The sequence below is a fragment of the Aaosphaeria arxii genome, assembly GCF_010015735.1.
Source record: "Aaosphaeria arxii CBS 175.79 unplaced genomic scaffold BU24scaffold_3, whole genome shotgun sequence".
NCBI lineage: Eukaryota > Fungi > Ascomycota > Dothideomycetes > Pleosporales > Aaosphaeria > Aaosphaeria arxii.
In genome coordinates this window covers 762,865-785,531 of record NW_022983476.1, presented here as the reverse complement: position 1 = coordinate 785,531, position 22,667 = coordinate 762,865, and the positions used below count along the sequence as shown (strand labels likewise).

Below are 22,667 nucleotides of genomic sequence, written 5' to 3'. Positions count from 1 at the left end.
CCAAGGGAAAAAAGAAACGCCTTCACTTCCATAGTGAACAAGGCCCTTTGAATATAGACAAGATGAACGTGAAGTAAAGGGCGCGGTCGACGCGAGAGAAGTTAGGATACGGTCGTAGATAAAATTTCAGTGAAACCTTTATCTTCTGCGGAGTGAGAATGCAAGCCTGCCACGCAAGCAATCAGACCAGAACTGTAGCAGATTTGGTGTTGAGCCCACTGATAGAGTCAACCGCCCTATCTGTTCATCATCTGGGTAATGTTATTCCACTTTTGCTTGAGGGTTTCGTATTCCTCGTTGATCTAGATGTGTGAGTCAGTATTTGCTCTTCACTATAGTAGAGGTTGGACTTACCGTTGCCCATTGCATCTTCGTTGCGACTAATTCCTTCTCCATCTCAGCTAGCTGTTCCTCTAGAGCCCTGTTCTCGTTATGGACCACGAGATTCTTTTCCATTATGCTGTCAATGTCTTGCTTCATTTTGGCTTCGACCTCTGCAGGTTGCGTGTCCACAATCTTTTGCAACTCCTCAACCTTCGTCTTGAGAGTTTCATTCTCGTCGGCAAGGTTCTCATTTTCGACCTTGGTCTTGACAAGTTCAGAGGCAACCTGTACATGCTCGGTGTCGGACTGTTCAGCCCGGCGTTCAAGTTGCCGGACCTTAACCTCCAAGGTTGCAGTCTTTTCTTTGAGGCCGTGAAGCTCAGTCTCGCGTTCTTTCTCGGCTCGCTGTTGCTCTTTCCACTCAGCAGTGTATTGCTTGAGCATATCTGAAGTGATTTTGACAGATACAGCATCCCTGACAAGCATATCGGCACGGTAAACCTCTTTGTCAACCCCACCCGCAGATCCGAAAAAGCCACTTTCCAGAATGGAAGACGCGGAAGGAGCCTTGTCAATATAGACGTCGAAGAGACGTTCCTTTAGGAAAGTCGTAAGAGTAGCCATATCTTTCATACCGAGCAATGTTTCCGCATTCTTCTGCATGAGAACAAGCCCGAATTTGAGAATGGCTCCCTCCAAACCCTCGCTCAAGATAAGATCGTAGATGCGAAGAACCAATTGGAGGGGGAATCGATAAGCGAACAAGGTCAGGAACCACTGTGTTGCATAGAGCTGCGGCTTCACTTCTCTTCGGCGAAGGTGGCAATACAGCGCAGGCTCAAAATCTTCCAAAAGGCGCTCGAACTGGTATAGATGGAGATGGAGGCCCGGCATGTCCTGAATAAACAGATCTCTGAGATGGTACTTGTTCATCAAAGTCACAAACAGCGAAAACGCCTCCTCCTCTGGCATCTGACATCTTGGTTAGTTATCTCACGAGATAGAGCCACCTGCATACTTACATTGAACAAGAGAGGCATGGCGATGAAGTTCATGCCTTGTGCATATCCCACCGACTCGTCGTATAGTGCGTACGCTTTGCAGATACCGAAGAGGCCGTCTTGGAGGCCAGCCGCCATGAGATACTTAGAGTAGCTTGTCCGAGCACCCAAATCGCGTTTGATCACCTTTTCCAACTTCTGGATGGCGGCAGCGTCATCTTTGGTGGTCTTCTTCTGCTCCGTGGGCTTAGCTTGCAACTTTACCAAATCCTCGGTGCTGTCCGTTGTGATTGACGGTGAAGCCAAAGGTGCGTTGCTTCCGTTGGTAGTTGCTGGCGTAGAATAATCCGAATGAACAGAAGAAGACGATGAAGCAATTGAGTCCTTCTCTTTCCCATTACTGTTTGACTGTCCGTTGGGTAAGAGCGGACTGCGTGCAATTGTGTGCTCTTTATCGGTACCACGAACCACCAGCTCCTTATACGTCTGTTCCAGCTCCTCACTCTTACTCTGAGCCAGGACCTGCCAGATCACACCGCGGATAGCCTGGGGAATGCCACTAGCGATGGCCCTGTTCAACTCTTCTGAGCTCGTGCGAGCGACTGCAGCGGGCCCCTCGTTGACGACTGACTGCCAAAGATCCCAATCAACTGGTTCAGCATCCTCTGCTGGTCCGACAGCAATTCCCGATGCTGTCCCGGGTGCTAAGCTCGGATTGATCGTGGATTGTTTCCCGAGGGATCCGGGGCGAGGGCTTGTAGGGCCAGAGGCAGTTCCATGCCCATGCTCATCTTTATCATCGAGGATGCCACCCGGGCTCCCAACACCAAGCCCAATACTTGTAGTTCTGCCCAAGAGGCCCGCAAGAGCTCCACCTGGCTGGCCTACCTCAGCAGCACCTTCCTCATTTAAAGTGATTCCAGCCTCTTCCCTCATTCGGAGGAGCTTAAACCTATCACGGAGACTGGTCTGGCTCGAGCGGTTGTTCGATGATTGGTCACCTTCGTCATCAATCTTGCTGAGCATGAGCTCCGGGTTGCTCCCAACTGTCGCGATAGATGCATTGGTATTTCTTCTGGTAGTTGTAGCTAGGGGCGGGGATTCGGGTTTCTTGCTTGAGCTGTTGCGGGATAACCATGAGAATGGGCTCGTCAGCTTTCTCGTCGGTGCAGGCGGTGGGGGCAGTGAGGTGTGTTTCTCTTGAGCGGCCGGAGGGGGTGGTGGCGGTGGGAATTTGACGGGGGACATTTTGCCCGAGAGGCCCTGGAGGCCTGAACCGCTGGTGGAGTTTTCGCGAGGAGGTAGCTTGGGGAGTAGTCCTGGACTTTTGTTGTCTTCTACGAGTCGTTAGTGAGAATTCCTTTGTAAAGCACCTTGCAAGATGCCATGCCCGGCAAACAGAGTCTAGCCACATTCCAAGGCATGGTGCAACCCCAGAGCTGCCAATAAGGTATATTTTTGGTGAAGAGATTGGCGTGCCTACCTTCTTCTAGTGACACATCGTCCATGTCCGAGGTGACTGATATTCTATGTGCCGTGAGCAAGGGCGATTTCTCGGGTGCAGGCTGGTCTTCAGCGCCGTCGAGACTCTCGATTCCCTTCCCTTTATCCTTCTCCGCCGCTAGAGCAGCTGCAGCATTTTCTGGCATATCTGGGATCGGCGAATCAGGAGCTGTGTCCTTCGTCATGGTGGAAGAAGAGGACGTTCGTCGACTTAGGAGGGATCGGGATCGGGAGCCAGATTGTGAGTTCGGACGTGGGGTTATGCCGGTAGTGGCATCTTCAAAAGTTTCCTATGTGAACAGCCGATAATGGTTAGCAAAGCAATGCTTTCCCAAGGCGGCGTTGGATCGCCATCTTGTATGTATATATTTGCACTTACCCCTCGGTCAGGAGAGCTACTCCTGCTTGCAGGACGTACGGGTTGTTGTTCGGCCATCGCAGGGGCCACGGGTAGCTTGACAACACCGACTCTTTACCGTACCAGCGCGGAGGATGAGCAGATCTTGACCCGTAGAGTGCGCACGTATGGTGTAATGATATAGGGTGATCAACAACAGTAAGAGGTGGTCGATCTGCCTTGTGTGGGGAAAAGGGAAGTTTTATGGAGGAAGTGGATAGATATGTGTGTCGTGTCGAGTCGTTAGTCAGTCAGTCTGGGGGTGCGGCGACGGGGACGGCGACGGAGGTGTCTCAAACGGGAAGCTACAGTCGATGTAGCGATCGGGGTTGATAAGAGGCGGTACAGATTGAAGGAAGCGGATTCGTTGTCAAACGTTGCATTTGTTGAATGTACGGGAATTGAATTGAATTGAGGGGAAGGAGAAGAAGGAGAAGGGGAGAGAGAGGAGGAGGGTGGGTACGTATGTGCGTGTGTGTGTGAAAGATGAAGTCGGTGGACCGGTCCAGGTATCGTAATTACGCACTAGGAGTGGAGAGAAGGTGAAAGTGAAAGTGAAAGTGAAAGAGAGTGAACGCTGAAGGTCTTGGTTCACTGATTAGAGGGAAAGAGGATACACTTTTTCTTTCGGTCGGGGGATTGGCGGTGTTGTTGCTGAGGGGATCGAATCGAATCGAATTATTAAAGGTCGGAATTACCTATGTCGAGGCTGTTGCATCCATGTACGCAGTCGTATGTAGGTAGTGTAGGCTGTCGTAGGCTTTCTGTAGGCTCTACTGTAGGCTGCTGTAGGGGAGACCCGCTCCTGCAAGTCTGTCCTTGTTCCTTGTCCAATGTCCACTCTGTTCAATTCAATTCAGTTCTGTTCAAACAGAGTGGATGTCTCTTCCTTTGCAACCAAGAGGAGTTACACACACACACAATTAGTATATCTCGACGATCACCCTCAGTAGGGGAGAGTTGGCTGTTTATTACTCCCTAAAGTTCCAAACTATTCTCCTTGTTGGAGTGGCGCGGCAGCCACTAAAACACCCCCCAACACCGACAAACGGCCACCATCACCATCATCCACACCGTTTCTTCTCAAAAATAGATTCGCCATCCACCATTCACCAATCACCGTTCTGCTGCCCCAGTGCTGCCCTAACTTCTACAAGATACCATTACTGTTCACAGAGGTGTAGATTCAGCAGAGTTCACCGCCTGCTCAAGCTATGCTCGCTCTTACTACACTAGAGTTCGCTATAGTTCAACTACTATCTTGTAACCATGGACCTGTTGCAACCCACTGCTGCCTTCTGGATTTTATATCACTGCTGATGTTGCATGAGCTGACACCAACAGCCTCTTTCTCCGCCAGGGCGAGGGTTGGTTTGATTCGACTGCAACCTGAAACAACGGCTAAGGATGCCCACACAAATGAGATGCGCGGCGTCCACAGCCAGCTGCCAGACCCTGTCCGGCTCCCCCCTACTATGTGATGTTCTGTGCCGTGCTGTGGCTACTACTGGACACACATTTCGTTCCTCGTAAAAGCCTACGGTATTGTCATTTCTTCCATGGGATGGATGGGCAAACCCTTTTTGCCTCTACATCGGCTGCATCGTCACGCGACATCTTCCCTCCATTGCCAGCAGGCCGGCATAGTATCATGACACCCTCAATGCGCCGATCTTGGGCTCCAGAATCTATGCACTTAAAAAGATAAGGTAGACGAGCAGCATCGGAGGCACGAAAGGGATATGGCATAGCATGCCATGCCACTCGTATCTTCCTCCCTCAGCTCCCTTGCAAAAGAGAAGCCATGCATCTCATCCCGCCGCATATTTATGTTCGGCTGTTGGTCCCGGTAGCCTAATTATACTGTGTTCTGTGTACTGTGTGCACTGTGTACCATGTCTGCAACAGCTGGCCTCGGCCCTACTGATAATAGAAGACGAATACCTGCATTTGATCCCGCTGCCCCCTTTGCAGACTGCCTTGCGTTATGTCTCCGCAAGACCATTTCACTTATATTCCCCAACGGGAAATAATGGAGACCCTTCAATCTTCAACCTTACGGGTAGCTCTATGCAAAGCAAGACCAGTTCTATCCATATCTGCCCCGTCAACCTAACAGACCTAACTCCTCGCGAATAGAATCAGCATAACATCATCACCGACTTGTAGTCCTTCCGCAAAGAGCAGGGCTTCAGCACGGGCATCATGGTAACCATCGCGGGAGACCAGTACCTGGGAATCTGGAATGAAGGCTACCAGGATCCCCAGCTGCTCCGATATGAACATTTGCCAACCCATGGACGACAAACAAATTTACATCGTTAGAGCGATATCGAGAAGTTCAGTCAGAGAAATCTTGCCATGCATTCCTCGAGGACATCGACTCAGAAAGACGTGGCGACAGTTGTATCGGTCTCCCTTTTCCCATCACAGAGTTCACTGGGAGGCCACGATTTCATGACCGCTCCAGATCCCTGTGGCATGCTAACCCACAAAGGGACTAGTCCGTTTCCCTCCGACTCATGCTCGCCCAATCGATCCAGAACACCCGACAGAGTCAAGACAGTCGATCAACCATGATCAGAATCATGGTCACCACTTGTTCACCAAAGACATCGGAATAGGTATGGATAGTGGCACGAAATGCCTGAAACACATGTGCACATGAACAGCTCGATTCGCTTTCTTTGTCCGTTTGTACTGACATAGTTTGCATTTCTGTCTTTGCTTCGCTGAATCTCTTTTTCTTTTCCTTCCTTGTGTACTCTTCCTCCTTGAGTCACTTTTCTTTATGAGTATATGATAATACACAAATAAACAAGATCCTTTCTTCCTCCTCGCAGAGTCTTCAGGGCCGGCTCCCTATTACTTCCATTTACCATTTGGCCATACAAAGGTACAACATACATGCAAAAAGCTGGACTTCTCTCCTAACCTTGGCATCATCTTCTCATATATCCACCCACATACCAATATCACGAAACCCTCACAATGTCCCAAGAGAAACAGCCCATCGAACTGTCGAAGCGGACTCGAAGTCCCTCACCAGCACCAACCTACCGTTCAACTCTGGAACCCAAAGATGATGTATTCACTCCATCCTCTTCCTCCAAAACCCCCCTCGACCATCTATCATACGCCCTCGACAGCAAACATCATCACCACCAAGACTACAAAGAAAAAGAACACGATCACACATTCACCCCCACCGCCGAACCCTTCGACAAATCCCACCCACACTACGCCCCTCCCAAATCCCCTCCCCCTCCCCCATCACCACCCTTCCCATCTCCATCTCCTCCCAAACGCTCCCGCACCCCCCGCCTCGCCCCCTGGATCCCCTGGCTCCTAACCCTCATCTTCTTCCTCACAACCCTCTGGTTCATCTCCATAGCCCTCGGCTCGCGTCTCCTAATCCACATCCTACAGCCCTCGTCATCGCCCATCGGCGCCGCCGAGATCAACATCCAGATCAACGGCGTCGACTTCTCGCGCGATCCGAGGGTCTCTATGTCTGTCGTTACGTTGGCGCCCACGCCTACGACGACGGCGACACGTGGAGTAGGGGGGCAAGAGAATGGGAATCCGGGTACGACGGCTGCGCCGGCGCTCACGCCGCCAGATGCAACGCCGGATGGGCCGAGTGTTAGCAAGGCGCCGCAGAGGAAGAAGGACGCTCATGAGAGGAGGGGCCCGAAGGAGAAGTTCTGGAGTAGGGTTGTGCAGGAGCGGGTTGCGAGGCCGCGGGAAACGGGTGCGGTTGAGGGGCGAGAGGAAAGGGAGGCGAGGGGGTGGAAGAGGGGAGGGGAGATGTCGGGGGTTGTGGTTGTGGATGGGGTGGCTGGAGGGGAGGGAGGAGTGGAGAGGAAGGATGTCGTGCAGGCGAAGAGGAGGCTTTGTGGGAAGAGATTTAGATGTTCTCACTGAAAAAGTGCTGTGAATGGACTCTCAGGCATTGGTTTTCTTATGTCACTGGGTATGGTGCTAGTATGATTTCCGGAACTCCTTTACTACATGTCTCTCATGAACGGTATGTAGCTGAATGTCGAACTTGATGATTTATGAACCCAGCACCGATATAGCTATCAAATACATTTTATGTCCAAATTATGGCTGCAATGCACAATCCCTCTCGTGGTAGCTTTAGTTGATCAATTTTCCCACGTCAGTCCCGAGAATCTTTCCATTAGCATGGCTCTCAGTGAGCCATTGTCGTCGCTCCACTGTGCCAAAGAGAGCGCCTTCTCCGCCCATTTCTTGCATTTCCCATCCTCCTCTTGCATGTAGTAATCAATTGCACGGTTGAAGCTGGTCGTTGCCATCCACTCCAATTCAACACGCGGGTATGCATTGGATGCCTTACGTTCCTGATCAGCGTACTTCATCGGCGTTGAGGACGGTGACGAGGAACTGAAGACGGTTGGAGAGGGGGTTGGAGGGTGATGGCTTACACCTTGTCTTCCAGCAGCGATCTGTGCGGCTTGCTCAAGGCACCTGAGGCTAATTGTTTCATCGAATTCGAGAGCAAGCTGGAACAGACAGCGGATCCAGCGCGACAAGACGGTGATATCGTTGTCGCTTTGGAGTACGCAGTGGTTGATTATCTTCTGCAGAAATGTGAGAATATCTATTTTAATCTCGAATTAGCGAGGTCATGGTCATTGAAGCGCCTCACTTACTATTCTTATAGGTTCTTCCTGCACCTTCTTCATCGGCGCTTGCGAAGATCACCAACGCCAGATCTGCGAGTGTATGATGTTGCCCATTTGCTTTGTATTTCCAACAAGCACCAAATACCTCCTCGAACTCGTCCCACTTCTTCAGCTTGAGCACAGCCTCGAGTTCAAGTTTGATGACTTGAGAGTGTTTAGCGAGCAGATCGTCTCGAGCTGACTCGCTGTAGCTCTCTTTCCCTAGCTCTTCGTCTATAAGTTTTCGAAAATTTTGGCAACGTTTGCGCACATCTAAATAGTATTGAAGCTATCCTATATCAGTATCAATTCAGTGCTTCAATGTTTCAATCGCCACTCACACGGTGTTGATTGTTATCTTCGGAGCGAGCTAAAGTAGTCAGGCCGCATGTGGCCAGGAAATAACAGAATATCAACCGTAAATTCACATCCTGACGAACACTGTCGCCAGTCTTCTCATGGGATGTAAGAAGCCGGATGAACTATGCATTTGTTAGTGTAACTCTTCGGAATTATGGATGTCATACCTCTATGCACGAATCCAGTAATCGGACCAAAATATGTGGATGCATTTCAGTGCAATGGGTCAAAGCAAGGTTGTACGTGGTTTTGGAAAACCATTCAAGCTCTGATTCATCGAAATCTCCTTTCTTCGGACCATGTGGTCGATTGCGAGATGATCTAGCCTGCGCGCATGCTTTACTCGCTCAGTACTGTTCTCTACGTCAATCAAGATCAACTTTGCGACTCACCTGCTTCGAAAACTTTACATATTTCATCAAGAACATCATCCACCAATTTTCCGTCTCTCACAAGTTCTTGCTTTAAGAGTCTCGCCGTACACCTAGCTAATATAAGCAGAGTTCAGTATCTGCTTGAAGAAGCTTACCGTAAAAGGGCAGGGTAGTGAATGTTTCCAGTCGTCTTGGAGTCATATTTGTCTATTACCCTTCCCAATGCTGTGATGGCAATGCGACGATCTCCAGCATTCTGGGCTTCAACGACACAAGAGTATAATAAGGTGGGGTCTTTGACTGTTTGTCGACATACCGAGTCGAGACAAGTCACCGCTGACAGGTCAGTCAGTCATGGACATTACCAAATGGGGTTGCACAAACCCAAATCATGATCTCCCACCCGAAGGGCAACTTTGTACATGAGATATCGCGTCATAAAATCGTCCTTACTTAGACTTGACATATCTTCATACACTTGTAGAGCCGCTTGGTAGTCTTGCCGAGCTAAAGTGCATGTAATCACCTTCCTGGGCAAGATTAGACCTCTCTTATGCTGAGTATCATGAAGAACTCACCTTGCAATTTTGGACCTGTTGACCTCACCGGACGTGCTGAATATCCGTTGCAGGCAGATGTGACACCAGGCCTCTGCCAAAGACCAATTTTCTTGTGCGCAAGCTGCTTCAACCTGTTTCCACAAAAGCTACAACAAATCAATTAGATATGATAGTATATTAGCTTCTCACAATGAATGCACCTACTGTCTGAGCAGCGTGGGTCGCAGGGGCAGAGAACGGCTGCTTCATATTATCCGAAACAACATCAAGAAGCACTTGTAGCTGCTCATGCTGCTTTTCAGCGGTGCAATCAGGTGTACCCATCCAAATTCGCATTATGACCGCTCTTTCGATCCATGTCTGATTCTCTTCACGCAAGAGTCTTGAATTGATAAGATTGTTCAATGCCATGCAGGCACTTGCTGGACTGCTCATATTAGGGAGGTCTAGGTAATACGTGTCCCAAGTTGAACTCACCTTTTACTTTTCAATTGGTGAATACAATGCAAAATACTACACGCTATCAGCTCGAAGATCAGAGGGAAAGGGCCAGTGTGCTTACGTTTTGAAATTGGTATCGTTCAACACGATTATTCGAGCCATACGATTGAGCACTGATATGCGTCAGTCGGGGAGTTGTAAAAGAGATATGCCACAGACCGAGTGAGTACTGATCACAGTCGAAGGTGTCTGCCGCCGATAACAGCTCCATCTCGAGCCAGCTGACTGCCGTTTTCTCTGAGAATTCCTATGAATTTAAGCTAGTGAGCACATGCGAGATGGTTATGTGATCTCTTACGGATTTCAATAGACCCATCATGTTCCAAGCTTTTCCCGTGGATTCTGAGTCGCCGAGCTTCATGTAGGCCTGCACTTGAGCAATCGATTAATAGGTGTCTGTTTTGAGAGTAGAACAGCACGAACCTATCAGTTGCATGGTACTTTGGCGCAATTCGCCTGCTTCTGAACTCAGATACCCAATCTCTTTCTCCGAGAGTACGTCGAACGCTCGCTCCAGCCATATGATTGATCCTTCGTATTTTCTCTTCTCCAGTAAGCTCTTTCCCATCTCGTAAAGCAGATCCGCCACACTCTCTGTCATGAGATTATCAAGATTGATGCAAGATTTTCTCATATTGGCAAATAAATGCTCTGCGCTATCCATGCGGTCTTGACGCCATGCCTACAGGCGCGATAGGTTAGTACGATTCCTAACATACTCACCGATAGTCGGCTATAAAACTTCGAGACGGCCAATAGATACGTACCAAAGCCATTCTGACCGCAATATATTCCACCCGTAGCCGCCTTGCTATGCCTGCTTCCTCTTCAACCTCACTCTGAAGGGATTTGTCCAGGCCATCATGATAATCCGCTGCTCGTTCAAGAACCTTTGTAGCAAGCATCAAGTCATTGCTATCGATACACTTTTTAGCAGCTTTGACGGCAACTTTGGTAAGCCGGATACAGCTCTTTCGCTCGTGAGCTTTGGTAGAGTGAGCGCTTGCAGAATCCAGAAGGAAGAAAGCGAAGACGCGTAAAAGGCATGAAGCTCGCTTTGAGGTTTGTGTATCGTCCTTTCTATTTCCATTGGGAGGCGGCCCATCATCTCGTGTACGTGTGGAGAGGTTCCAGAGCTCTGTGCCTAGTCGGTCTAGCTCGTCTTGTTGTGCGGTGGCGGAAGGCGACGAGGTCAGCGGAAGGCCATTGACTTGACTCTGCAGGTCAGACACAAGCGAGGCATCGCGGAGAGTATTGAATCGATGTTCGAGCGTTGATGCAAATGCTACCGAGTGAACGTTAGGATTCAAATGGATTTTGAGCATCAAATCGAACCAACTCACATAAAAGGGAAATGACTTTTCTATCGCGTTCAGCTTTGGCCGAACGATTTGGTGGCATGCTGCTGGGATAAATGCTGGCTTATTGAATTTTTGAACGAAGATGCTTGTGGAGTGAGCGAGAGCGATAGGGTGGCAGATTTCGTGTGGTGGAGGACCGCGTACCTGCCATTCTCGTGGCTCCTAGCACCTGCGAATCATGCATGTCAATCACAACAGAACTCGGAATTATGAAAAGGTAGTATGAGCAATCTTATTAGACTGACGATATCAGTCAGTGCAAACAATTGGGTTTTTTTGGGAGCATATTTCCAAGAAAAAAAAGTGCATGTAAACCAAATACAAGCGCAAGGATAGGTGCGACCCAGTGACGTGCCAAATGTCCGTCCCAATCCGTCCATGTTGTCTCAAGCCATAACTCCAATCCCAGTGTTACATGCACATCATTACTGTTATTACGTGCAACCGACATATCCGCACATAGTGGTACAGTATGCCACTCGATTCTGGCACGCATTACTCGCCACTTGGGGTTACAAGGGGCCCGACGAAGGTTCGGCTATCGGTAGGAAATTACCAACGATCAATGCAGGGCTGTACACACATATTAGTGACTGTGGACCGTCACTGTAGTTTCAAACTTACATGTTGTACATATCGCGCTTCACAGTAAAGGAAAAGCAACATCGAATCTCGGGATCCTTCGAGTTTGGATCAGGGTTCTTGAGGGAGCAGCTCGTCAAAATGGCTTTCTGGGTATGGTCGAAAGCGATGGCTCCAAATTTCTCCCAGTATGAAACCAACGAAGGCTCTGCAATAATTTCATGGAGGGCGATTTGACCCTGTTGTCATCAGCAAATTATCGGAATAGGGGGTCGAGGTCATTTACATCTCGCAACTTCGACATGGGTGCATGTATCAGTTCTGCCATTTCCTTGTTTCCCCGATATATCTCTCCAGTCCTGCGCCAGCAGCAAGCCGGAATGGCCATACTGGCGAAGACACGATCGTAGTCCATTAGGCTTGTGTCGAACCACATCTCCACTCGCACCAGCTCCATATCCGTCAAGGCTTGCATTCTTTCACGGAACTTTGGTCTGAAACGATCCAGCTGACGCAGGATCCGCACTCGCGAGAGCTGCTGGAGGTTTTGCTCCATGTATTGATTCAAGCGCGCGTACCCCTTGACATAGTTGAAAGGCTTCAAAAGACCGGCGTCCATTTTCGCCTTGAGGAGTTTATTCAATCGGTCTTCGGGACTTTCATTACCAGCATTATCCGCGGCTGTCATGAGGTACTTCTCGCGCGCCTTGTCCATGGGAAATCCGCTAGCTGGCCTTTGGATGGCATTGCCTGCGGCTGTCTGCGCGGGTGGCGGCAGCAACTGGGTCGTATTGGGATTGTAGACAGAATCATTGGTGAGGTTGCCCATGGGATTTGCCAAAGAAGGGTCGGAGAAGAGTTGGTGGAATTCACTACCACCATAGAAGCCACCGTCATCCATCAGGCTGTTGCTGAGGAAATCGTTGAGGAGATTATACTCGCTACTGACTTCGGAAGTGTTGAACATAAAGGATGGATGGTAGTGGTGCATGTCCTGGAAATTGTTCTGAGAAGACGAAGCCCAGTCATTGTTGTAGTTGATAACTATACGATACTTCAGTATGCTCCTGGCTTGGCGCTTGTTGTACGAGTGTGTAACTTACGGGAGGGACTGCCAGAAGCTAGGCCTGGCAGCTGTGGCGCAGATACGGGCGTGGGCTGGGCGATCGCTGGTGCGTTGGCACCTCTATTCACAGGTACAGGAGGCGGCGCAAGGGTCAGGCCTGTATCTGGACCATTTGGCCTCAGGTCAACGGAGTTCCTGGAAGAATCGGATGGGGGCGCATCGCGCTTGTGGGCATCATCGTCGCCGTTGGTAGCTTCTGGCTCTGTCTTGGACTTCTTGACATTCTCTCGAGGTTCATCGTGGCAGAGATGGCCAATATTTCGCTTGATGCACCGTGTACAGGGACGTTCCTGTGCGATAGAGGAGTGCGGTTAGCGTGGAGGCGCAAACAGGGCCCACGGTGTATACTTACAAGGTCGCAGGTCATATGCTGATCAAAAATTAGTTAGCACAGAATGTCAACAATGGCTTGAATTCAGGCGCATAGGGACGATCGAAGGTCGGATAGGTGCTGCGGCTCACCGAACGTCTGCAGTAAATACACGCTAGAATGAGGTGAGCAGATGCACTGACACGGGTATGGGTACACAACAGGAATCTTACCATGATTGACTTTTCTACGCTTCTTCTGAGTTTTCGTCGGCCCCCCGGAGGAGGACGCGGGAGGCGCCCTATCCTTTTGCGAAGGACTTTTCTTGGAGGCATCTGGTTTGTCGACATCTTTCCCCTGATCCGCGGACCTGGACGTCGTCATACCATGGGTGGATGCTTCATTGGACGTTTTGGTCGCTTCCGTCATCAACGTTAGTGGTGTGAAAGAGTTTCAGCGCTGGCTGGGGTGAATTGTCGGAATTCTGCAAGCTGGGATACTGTGATATGTTCTACAACCGGCACTGGCACATGCGAGGGTGGGTACAAATAGAATGCTGAAAAGAGCTAGAACCAAATGCGCTAGCACGAGCACGTCCGAGAATTGGTCAGCTAAGATCGCGATTGGGGCAATTGGTGTTGTTCGGAGGTGTTTGTTCAGTTGAGCACGCGAGTCTTGTGTAAGTTCCTTCGAGAAGGAAATGTCTGAAAGACGTGATGTGATGTTGGAAGGTCCGTAGTCACTAAGACGCCACTAGCCGAGGCCGGCGGGGTGGAGCTCGGCCCGTGGGGAAAGTAGGAAGAGGATTAAGGTGGAGGATCTGGAGGCAAATGAAAAGTACGGGAAGAGTAGGGATGGATGGAGTGAGGGGATTTCGAGAACAGCGAGCCTCCGAGTTCAGTTCATTATTCGATGATGATTATTGACCTTAACCTGTATGGGCATGGCTTTCCTCCAAGACAACCAAGACGATTTCTGACAGCTGTGTCGGCCGGTGTCCCCCAAATCCTAATCCAACCTTCAGCCGGCGCGGAGGCTAACATATCTAGTGAGGTACCTAAACTTGTGCAAGCGAACTGAAGGGGGAGCAAGAAGATAGCTAAGTTGAGTCAACGAGAGAAAGAGAAGTTGCAGCTGATGGTTGAAGAGTTGTTCGACATCCGAAATTCCCCCAAGAGAAAGCAGAAGGCAGTCTTCTCTCAACAACTAACAGGGCACGCAGGGTCAGGTAATCCAAGGACGAACACCGACAATCTCTTCCTTTTACATCCCAAGCTCTTCGTCCGAGCCAATCAGGGACAGATTTCGCCGCACTACACCACCCAGAAGCGTATGTGGTTTAGCCGTACGTGCGGTCCATTGAGGCTTGAGAGGTCTATATGCACAGCTCCGAGGACCGCGACATTGGGTTCTTTTACTTCTATATTCGGCTCCAGATGTTTGCCATTACGGGAGACTCGCTTGAATCCTAGGCCAACCGTCCGCGTATCGGCATCGCCGCAGGTACATGGCCCACGTACCGCATTCGTACATACGATATTGATGTATGTATGCATGTATGTACGTGCTGTACAAACAAGTTTCATCTGGTGATCGTGCAGTAACGCGTGTCCAAGCCAGCCTATCGATAGCGTCATAGGGCATCTCAGACCTATCGATATCCCCCACACATCCCCTTTTTCGTACATATATCATGTACACCCAGGGTATTGGTTCCTCGTGCTAAACCTTCAAAACCTGAGACAATATCCTTGGAATACAGACCCAGTACCATGTCTACGGACGCCTTCATGCATTACTCCCGGACGCCAAGCCATGTGAGGAACATTGAAAGAGCATGCACTTCCCCGAACGCCGAACCGAATTCGCATATCAATAGATCATAATGCATCATACTGCTGTGCGTTGGCGTGTCTGAACAGAACTTCGTCCAGTGCTACCTGCGCATACCGTACCGCTTCACTAATTCCTTCGACCTGTGCATGATTGCCCTGCATTGTATCTAAACTGCGCCGGAGTTGTTCGAGCAATGGTGCCAAGTCAGAATCAGGGGTATCCAATAAGGAAACATCCAATACTTCAGATGCTTTCAGGCCGATTTCATCAGGCATGTCGTCGATAGTCTCGGTGCGCACTGTCGAATCTAACAGTGGATGAAGCTGATCATCATCGTCAGCCTACGATTCAGCTGAGACACAGCCCACACAATCGACTTACCTGTTTCTTTTCTTGGGTCCTCCAACGATTCCTCCATTGTTGCGCGTTCTTTTCCAGCCGGTTCACCGACTCTTGTTCGGCCTCCAGCTTTTTCTGGGCAATGTCGACTTGCTCTCCCAATAGTTGCTTCGAATGGCGTGCCATGGTAACCTCGCGATATACGTGTTCGTTACTTTCTGTCAGGCGGTCAAGGTTGAAATGTAGCGCTTTTGTTTGTGGGGGGATTTTCATAGTCGCAAGGGACCGCTCAAGTTGTCGAATTGTCACCCCTAGGACGTCTTGGGCTTCATCTGCACGACGAGGATCGCGTCGCGTATAGACAACTTCGTCCTTCGCACGCCTCAACACGAATCCAATTTGCTCCAACACATGTGATGATATCTCTGGCCATGTTTGTAGGACTTCCTGACGGATGCGCTTCGTGGTGGGAGCCAACTGCACGTATTTGCGCGTCGTCCCCGTTTCTGCCGTCGCTTGTTCCAGCTCATCGATGTCTGTGTCTTTGGCTTTGCGTTTCCGTCCTCTAGATGAGCTGTTCCCGGGTGCTACTTCGTCGATTTCATCCTCGTCCGTCGCTTGCGCCTTACGCTTACGCCCTCGGCCTTCCGTAGTTTCATTCCTTAGTGATTTCGGAGTCGCAATGCTAGAAATTCTCTGGGAAGACCGCCTTTTCGTAGCTTTTCGTGGTTGTGGATGTGGTTTGGTTTTCGACGTTCGGCTTTGAGAGGGTTTGTTGACATCGTCCTTCCTCGGTCTACCCCTCCCTCTTTTGGCGATTCCACTTGGACGCGCTGGTGCCTATTACAATTAGTATCTCTGAACGTGCAACATATTTTTTAATACTCACCATTACGTCGGTGGTGGTGGGGTATCGCGTGCTGTCGCGGACGTGTTTACCTCTGGGGAAGTCAAGCATGACTACAGTGCTATCCATAATAGGGATAGCGCAGATCTTATCATTTATCAGAACCTACAAAGTCTATTAATATTGCGTAACACTCAGAACCACACATGAGTGAGAGTATGTGGAGAACATGATGTTGCATAATTTCACACAGGCGTCAAGAAGTGTCATGCAACGTAGCTTTGCCAATGTTCATCCTATATGCATCATCATCCATATATATCTACATTTACAACAGATGCCAAATCTTACGAGGTACTATCCTACTAAGAAGCTAGCTAAACTCACGATGTTGCTGGAGCTCCTGAGCGCCTAGGCAACTCAAAATGTGTAAAGATTACCGACCTCCTACTCAATGAAATTTGGCACTGACAGCGCCGTATCGGACTCCATCCACTTTCAACTCAAACACTAGCCCTGCGCTCTCGATCTTCATATCCAGCGTGAAATCGAGATTGTCAAATTCGACACCTTTGGTCGTAGTAAGACGTGTGAAGAGACTTTTAGGTACGGCGTTCAGATCTGTCGTCAAAGTACAGACATTTATGAGGCCTTTCCGGTATGAATCAGGAGCAGTGTCCAGGTCGCATGCTATCAAGTCGTCTTCTACTACTAACGACTGCCCTGGACGGAAATTGCGTGTGTAATGGAAGGATATCGGCTGATCAGCTGAGACTTGAGCACCCTGGATGATATTAGTACATGCTGCTAATGAGCAAGGAGAAGATTTCTACCTTTGAAATGTGCCATTGTAAACGATCGCTGACCATCCATCTCTCCCATAAGGGACTCCAGTATCGATCGGAAATGGGATGCTTTGCTTCGTCGAACACCGTCGCATAAGAGGTCCCATAGTGCCACCTACTTCGTCGACTAACCACCATACTTCCTTCCAAGCCTCTGAGAACCGCGCCTCGGACTACCGCTGTCCATGCATACATTGGGTGCATGACCTCAATCGATTGCGGTGCGCTCAGTGCGACCGCATGTGTTGGTCGCTCTGTATATGGAGGTGGTGGAGCGCTGTTAAAGTGTGCCTTCATTCTGCTGTACAGATAATTGCTTTGGCCAAAGCCACCCACCAGCACAATGCCACACACAAGCCCTCCTTTTTGTCGGATACTTTGCACTTGGCCCTCGACCAGATCGATAACTTCTTGCACCACTGGCTCAAAGATATCCTTTACCTGCTCCGCACTCATGACAAGAAATCCGGAGTCGAGGCCAGCCTCCTCATCGTCAGGGAGTCCAGGGAATGGCACATTGACTTCGTTGTGCTCGTCCTCATTAAAATTTCGCTTGACGAACTCTTCAAAGTATTTGAGGCCCATGTTCCAGGTTTTCGCTTTCTTTTCCCGCATCGTATTGTACCTCTCTGTGCCAATTCGGCTCTTTACATGATCCTCAAAGCGGTAGTTCAGAAAAGCGGAACCACAGAGGCCGCCGGTACCTACTGCTGATTCTTCGACACGAAGGGGATTTAGCTGCGTAATCTTGTAGGCTATTAAGTCCACCGTTCCGCCGCCTACATCTTGGGATTAGTATGCTGGTAGGTTTACAGACAATTATACATACCAGCGTCGCACACAATGAAGTTGTCTCCAACACTAAGATGGTTGGGCTGAATTGCTTTCAGCGTATATACAGCGGCAGCCTCGGGCTCAGAAATCAACTTGAGGTCATGTCTATTTCCCATGCCCGCTTTCTCTGCGGCCTTCAGAGTGGCATCCTTCGCGGCATCTGACCACACCGCAGGTACCGTCAAAACGAACTGGACTTTCGTCAAGCCCATAAATGTCTCCCCGTACCTTTTGGTTAGAGTCTCCATCGTGTGCTTGTATATTTGGCTCAAGTAATCTGATACAGCTTCATTCACGGTTTTCCCATACTTTTTGAGCTGTGCAGCAGTTTCGAGAGGTGATACAAAATGTGGAAGCTTCTGATTCCGATCTAGAAACAACTTCACGCATCGAAGTCGTGTCTCCTCAGGTTTGAATTGAAACCCCCACTTTACGGTGGCTTGTTTTGCGGAGGTTGTGTCCACTGATGAATTCGATCCATTTGGTGGTGGAGTTTGATAGGCTATCTCAGTGGGAACTTTATCGGATGTAATTCCTATATCATGAATCTTAGTTTCAAATATCGCTGGTTATTAATGGAGAATCTATACCGTTCCCACCCGGCCATGTTTTGATGATATCGACATCTTCTGGTGTTGCAGAATAAACAGCAGCTACGCCTATTCCTATATCAGCAAAATCCTATCGACCAAATAGTCATCGGGAGTTTTTATCTGAACGCACCACTGTATGTAGTCCCAAAGTCCACACCAACAATCAGCCGATCCTGTGGAGCCTTGGGGTCACTTGGTACAGGGGCTGTGCTATGATTGGTAGTGGGATTGAATGTATAAGGAGTATTCGCACTCCTTGTTATGTAACCGCTGTTCATCCTGCTTAAATAGGTTCGGTATAAACGCGAAAGATAATTATGCAATGCTCGTATGCAAGGGTGCTAAGGGGCCCCGCGCGAAACGATGTCGTAGGCTATTTGAACCAAAAGAATGTGCGAAAAAGTGTCCTTCGTAAAGTTAAGGAGAGGTACAACCTCGAGGTCATTCAGATGGGTGCCTGAAGAGCATTGAAACAGCCTTGGCACGTGTTATGCATGCTCAGACTCTGACGCCTGGCAGAAGGATGAGGTTCGGCGATAGATCGTCGTCGCGTGGCTAACTGTGTTTGTGGCGGTGAGATTTCATGTTTACCCCGCCAATAAACCAGTCCACCCGCCCCGGCCCGTTCCCAGGCATCCATAACATCACCCGCTGGTCGCCTCGATAAAGGCTTTGAAGTCGTTGAGAAGTGGTTGCAAAGCCAACATGGCAAAGCAAAGTGCTCCCTCATTACCGTTCATCTGAATTCCGCCAGATGCGCAGCAGGCATGACCGAAACGAAGGGAAAAGCCTCCGGTAAGCTCGTCGTCTCTTCGCTTTGACATTATACCGGTTCCCGTCTGAGAGAGGCTTAAGTCCATTCTACACATATCTAACGCCTCCAGACTTTTCCAATCGGCTTAAGCGACCTCTCAAAGGTGCATCGCGTAGTTCCAAGGCACAAGCTCCCTCCACCATCAGCGCACCTCCCAAGGTCGCAGTTGCAACGCCCAAAACCAAGGATGACCTGCACCGACGAAAAATTCCCTTCAATGATATGCTTCGATCAAGATCTACAAAAGACCCGGATCCTATCAGTCCTCATCCGGCGGCGGATGAGCAGGACCGTGACGAGACAACGGCGGAGCACACAACCCCCGAAAGCATAGCGAGTAGTCAGGATACTCGAGCAATTGACCGGATAGCGGAGCTTGAAAAAGCACTAGCGTTTGCTAAAGAGGAACAAGATAGACTCCGGGAGCAGCTGGAGAAAGCCAGGCACCATGATGAAACCTATCGAGAAACGATCGAAGAACACCCAAACTCCTTACAGCCAACAGATCGCAGGAGCTTAGAGCAAATCTCAATCGGTCGACGTAGTATCGAAGATCATCGTGATCATTTGAACAAATCATCTCCGCATCGGTCAACTTCTAGCTATCGGGATCATGACCTGCTGGATGAAACCCACACCTTTCAGGGACAAGTCGCTGGGCTCCAGTACCCGCAGCATGATGCACGGAGGAGCGCTGATTTCCAAACACCATCTCGAACCTCTATTGAGTGGCAAGAGCTTACATCTCGCCTTCACAATACCGAAAAGGAGTCCCAACAAAGGCTACAACAGCTTCTAGATCTTAAGCATAGTATCTCCGCTATGACTCGAGTGGACAATCAAGTCACGGACAGTGACTTTACCGAGCGTGTCGACCAGCTGTACCATCGTATACGCGAGTTTGTCGTTTCAAACTATCGCCGTACGAAATTGAATTTCAATAATGCAGATTCGGAGTTGAAGAAAATTCTCCACTTCATATATCCTCGCTTTGAGGAGATTGCTTCATCTGACCGGCTCGGCTTCTGCCAAGCTCTCGTTTCTAACGCAATAATGCCTATTTTCCGGGAAGCTATATACGTAGGGTTGCCCGAGACGGGTCCCCTTTCAGCAGCCCGGCAATTGGCGTCATGTATCTGCAGCAATACCGCAGAGTATCACGAGTGGCGACGAGCCACAGTACGCGCCTTAGAGAAGAGCACGGGTGAACCAACTCTTCGACAAGAGCGTCAGAACATTGTCCACCGAATCGCCAATAACATACAGCACCAGCTTTTCACGCTTACTTCGATGAATCTAACGCCACAGGCGGAGACGACCCTCCATAGTATTATTTTGGCGGCAGCAGATTTACAACATTTGCTCCTAATGCAGAAGGCTCAGTACGCAGTACTCTTTTTCCGGAGTCAAGATGGAAAGGCACAACCATTTGATGGACAGAGAATGGAGGATGTGAACAATTTCGACGCTCTTGATGAGGATGGAGATGTCTTCCTTGACCGTCGATTTGCATTCTGTGTATTTCCTTGTCTGGAAAAGTTTGGTGATGAATTTGGCGACAGGCCAGACATCAGCAATGTATTACTCCCGGCAAGGGTTTGTTGTGGGGTAGGATGATCACGTTTGGAAACGATACGTTGCAAGCAATAAACATAGAGAGAAATTATATTATTATCTACATGAAGATGTACCATTCACATTGAGCTTGAAGCCCCACATTACAGCTGTGTAAGGTCACCGGAGTAGTGAAGCTGTACTGAGGGAGTGGTTGGCGGAAGCGCTACGGGTCTTAACATCCGCACAAAACGTGACAAGATATCATAACATTCGTAGGCTGTTTGATATACGCACGTAGACTAATGGACACGGCTGGCTAAACCATGTGGCCACTTAAAAAGGTAGTGCGAGATGACCGGGATCGAACGGTAGTAGGGCTGCTGAGGCAATGAAACTCTGTAGTGTATGAATGCAGTATTGCACTCCATTCTGGGGTGGACACAATCCTCGTGTGCTACGGAGGGTCATCGTCAATCGTCATCGTCATCGTCGCCTTGAACATCAACAACACGTTCTCCAGCACGTTCAAGGGTACGTCGACTCCACGCACGCACACCTTTAAAGATTGCCTAAGGTAATTAGCATTGTGTTAGAGCGGCTGAAAGGAAGACGAGTGATACATACCGCCAAAAATGTAAAGACGCCTATAAGAATGATGATCCAGCTGATTTGCTCATATCGATCACGTCCTGTGTTTCTTCTGCCTCCACCGCCAATCCTAAAGTAAGCAAGGGGACTTGCGATAAGCATTTTGAGAAATCCGATCACACCCATACTGGCAAATCCTTTCGCAAAGTGCTCAAACCATCCAACTGGCTCGTCATCCTCATAATAATAGTCATATTCTTGACTAGACCATGGTGGAAAGAAGCTCCATGGGTCAACATACAAGTTGATGATGGGATCTGCGATGAATCCAAGTATGAAAACTACTGCAAAAAGAATGATGACTGTCAATGATACTTGGGCAGCTAGGTCTGTTAGCGATTCAAGAGGGATCTACAAGCCTCGAGAAACCTACTTGTGCTTGCCACCCATCTACCCCATCCAAGGCGCGCGAGCCGGTACTTGAAGCCACAAGTCGGGCATTGCCAGTAGTTACGGCGACCATAGCTAGGATCGGCATGGCGCCATGCTTGCAAACAATTGTCATGAACATACTTAGAAGAACCTTTGCAAAGGCATGGTCTGATCAAGCGACCACCCTCGTCTTCATATGTAACATTCGGTGGGGATTGTAGGAAGCCAGGCAGATTCTCGGAGGGGACATGGGTGGTCGGCTGCACGGTTTCTAGACATATCCTGCATTGTCTAGGCGGCCAATGTGTTCGACGTCTAGAAGATTGCGCGCCTTGTCCCGCCCGTGGAGTCGTGCCGGAAGCTGAAGCATCTGGAGGGGATTGCGTTTGCGCTCGAGAGGATTGTGATGCGTCCTGGGTTGCTTCATTCTTCGGTACGTCGTCTGGCCAGTACCAACCTGGCATGGCTTGAAAGCCAGAAGATGACATGATGGCGGAGGTAAAAGAGCGGGAGTGCAAAGCCTAGGAAGGGTGCTGGTGTTTGAGCATGCCAAAGACAGGGCAGGGCAATCAATGGATGAAACTGGATTGTAGTTGCCAGGCGCAAACCTGCTGCAGATCAATTTGATATTGCACTACATGAGTAGACCTGACACTTCGACAGGACACGTTTGCAGACCTAGGTGGTCGCATGAGCAACGGACGAAGTATGGTGGAAAGTGGTGGAAGATCAGAGGCTCAAAATTGAGTTGGAAGACGACGAAGGCCCAAGCTCCTAGATTTGCACGTGATCTTGAACTGTCCAGATTCTTGGCATTTGGACGCCGCGCATCCTCAAGCTTGCCTGACTGAAGCTCGTAGCTCCGACCTTCTCCAATATCACCAATCTACAC

General features: G+C 49.5%; 11 protein-coding genes across 11 annotated transcripts; 4 read left to right on the top strand and 7 right to left on the bottom strand.

Moving 5' to 3' along the window:
* Positions 1 to 76: 76 nt before the first annotated feature.
* BU24DRAFT_143879 (GTPase-activating protein GYP5) lies at positions 77 to 3,661 on the bottom strand. The gene is made up of 5 exons (XM_033521168.1): positions 3,208 to 3,661; positions 2,809 to 3,118; positions 1,347 to 2,662; positions 355 to 1,296; positions 77 to 302 (listed from the first exon to the last, which is right to left on the bottom strand). Exons 1-5 carry the CDS (start codon positions 3,262 to 3,264, stop codon positions 237 to 239), a joined length of 2,691 nt encoding a protein of 896 aa, XP_033385453.1. The 5' UTR covers positions 3,265 to 3,661; the 3' UTR covers positions 77 to 236.
* A 636-nt stretch (positions 3,662 to 4,297) lies between these two features.
* BU24DRAFT_420135 (uncharacterized protein) lies at positions 4,298 to 4,720 on the top strand. Its single transcript, XM_033527403.1, has one exon. The coding sequence runs from the start codon at positions 4,440 to 4,442 to the stop codon at positions 4,704 to 4,706; it is 267 nt and encodes an 88-aa protein (XP_033385452.1). The 5' UTR covers positions 4,298 to 4,439; the 3' UTR covers positions 4,707 to 4,720.
* Positions 4,721 to 4,766: 46 nt separating this feature from the next.
* Positions 4,767 to 5,475, top strand: BU24DRAFT_143838 (uncharacterized protein). The gene has a single exon (XM_033521166.1). It carries the CDS (start codon positions 4,978 to 4,980, stop codon positions 5,362 to 5,364), a length of 387 nt encoding a protein of 128 aa, XP_033385451.1. The 5' UTR covers positions 4,767 to 4,977; the 3' UTR covers positions 5,365 to 5,475.
* A 535-nt stretch (positions 5,476 to 6,010) lies between these two features.
* Positions 6,011 to 7,409, top strand: BU24DRAFT_143871 (uncharacterized protein). The gene has a single exon (XM_033521167.1). It carries the CDS (start codon positions 6,217 to 6,219, stop codon positions 7,150 to 7,152), a length of 936 nt encoding a protein of 311 aa, XP_033385450.1. The 5' UTR covers positions 6,011 to 6,216; the 3' UTR covers positions 7,153 to 7,409.
* On the bottom strand, positions 7,377 to 11,112 carry BU24DRAFT_344941 (SPO22-domain-containing protein; the record flags this gene model as incomplete). Its single annotated transcript, XM_033523424.1, has 16 exons — positions 7,377 to 7,852; positions 7,905 to 8,205; positions 8,258 to 8,398; positions 8,444 to 8,613; positions 8,669 to 8,760; positions 8,806 to 8,986; positions 9,035 to 9,180; positions 9,229 to 9,356; positions 9,415 to 9,637; positions 9,688 to 9,723; positions 9,773 to 9,824; positions 9,871 to 9,958; positions 10,010 to 10,083; positions 10,135 to 10,393; positions 10,479 to 10,996; positions 11,055 to 11,112. The coding sequence occupies 16 exons, from the start codon at positions 11,110 to 11,112 to the stop codon at positions 7,377 to 7,379; spliced, it is 2,943 nt and encodes a 980-aa protein (XP_033385449.1).
* A 174-nt stretch (positions 11,113 to 11,286) lies between these two features.
* BU24DRAFT_143800 (uncharacterized protein) lies at positions 11,287 to 11,739 on the bottom strand. Its single transcript, XM_033521165.1, has one exon. The coding sequence runs from the start codon at positions 11,566 to 11,568 to the stop codon at positions 11,326 to 11,328; it is 243 nt and encodes an 80-aa protein (XP_033385448.1). The 5' UTR covers positions 11,569 to 11,739; the 3' UTR covers positions 11,287 to 11,325.
* On the bottom strand, positions 11,297 to 13,941 carry BU24DRAFT_420134 (uncharacterized protein). Its single transcript, XM_033527402.1, has 7 exons — positions 13,324 to 13,941; positions 13,243 to 13,265; positions 13,133 to 13,150; positions 12,758 to 13,070; positions 11,941 to 12,698; positions 11,697 to 11,893; positions 11,297 to 11,645 (listed from the first exon to the last, which is right to left on the bottom strand). The coding sequence occupies exons 1-7, from the start codon at positions 13,517 to 13,519 to the stop codon at positions 11,585 to 11,587; spliced, it is 1,566 nt and encodes a 521-aa protein (XP_033385447.1). The 5' UTR covers positions 13,520 to 13,941; the 3' UTR covers positions 11,297 to 11,584.
* Positions 13,942 to 14,970: 1,029 nt separating this feature from the next.
* Positions 14,971 to 16,223, bottom strand: BU24DRAFT_440196 (uncharacterized protein; the record flags this gene model as incomplete). The annotated part of the gene is made up of 4 exons (XM_033530357.1): positions 14,971 to 15,004; positions 15,041 to 15,249; positions 15,308 to 16,105; positions 16,155 to 16,223. 4 exons carry the CDS (start codon positions 16,221 to 16,223, stop codon positions 14,971 to 14,973), a joined length of 1,110 nt encoding a protein of 369 aa, XP_033385446.1.
* A 168-nt stretch (positions 16,224 to 16,391) lies between these two features.
* Positions 16,392 to 18,938, bottom strand: BU24DRAFT_388072 (actin-like ATPase domain-containing protein). Its single transcript, XM_033524999.1, has 5 exons — positions 18,515 to 18,938; positions 18,382 to 18,450; positions 17,787 to 18,326; positions 16,946 to 17,736; positions 16,392 to 16,896 (listed from the first exon to the last, which is right to left on the bottom strand). The coding sequence occupies exons 1-5, from the start codon at positions 18,660 to 18,662 to the stop codon at positions 16,564 to 16,566; spliced, it is 1,881 nt and encodes a 626-aa protein (XP_033385445.1). The 5' UTR covers positions 18,663 to 18,938; the 3' UTR covers positions 16,392 to 16,563.
* Positions 18,939 to 19,007: 69 nt separating this feature from the next.
* On the top strand, positions 19,008 to 20,815 carry BU24DRAFT_388069 (uncharacterized protein; the record flags this gene model as incomplete). The annotated part of the gene is made up of 3 exons (XM_033524998.1): positions 19,008 to 19,053; positions 19,120 to 20,120; positions 20,232 to 20,815. The coding sequence occupies exons 2-3, from the start codon at positions 19,421 to 19,423 to the stop codon at positions 20,813 to 20,815; spliced, it is 1,284 nt and encodes a 427-aa protein (XP_033385444.1). The 5' UTR covers positions 19,008 to 19,053; positions 19,120 to 19,420.
* A 34-nt stretch (positions 20,816 to 20,849) lies between these two features.
* On the bottom strand, positions 20,850 to 22,497 carry BU24DRAFT_420128 (uncharacterized protein). The gene is made up of 3 exons (XM_033527401.1): positions 21,777 to 22,497; positions 21,380 to 21,726; positions 20,850 to 21,324 (listed from the first exon to the last, which is right to left on the bottom strand). Exons 1-3 carry the CDS (start codon positions 22,261 to 22,263, stop codon positions 21,226 to 21,228), a joined length of 933 nt encoding a protein of 310 aa, XP_033385443.1. The 5' UTR covers positions 22,264 to 22,497; the 3' UTR covers positions 20,850 to 21,225.
* Between the last annotated feature and the right edge of the window lie 170 nt (positions 22,498 to 22,667).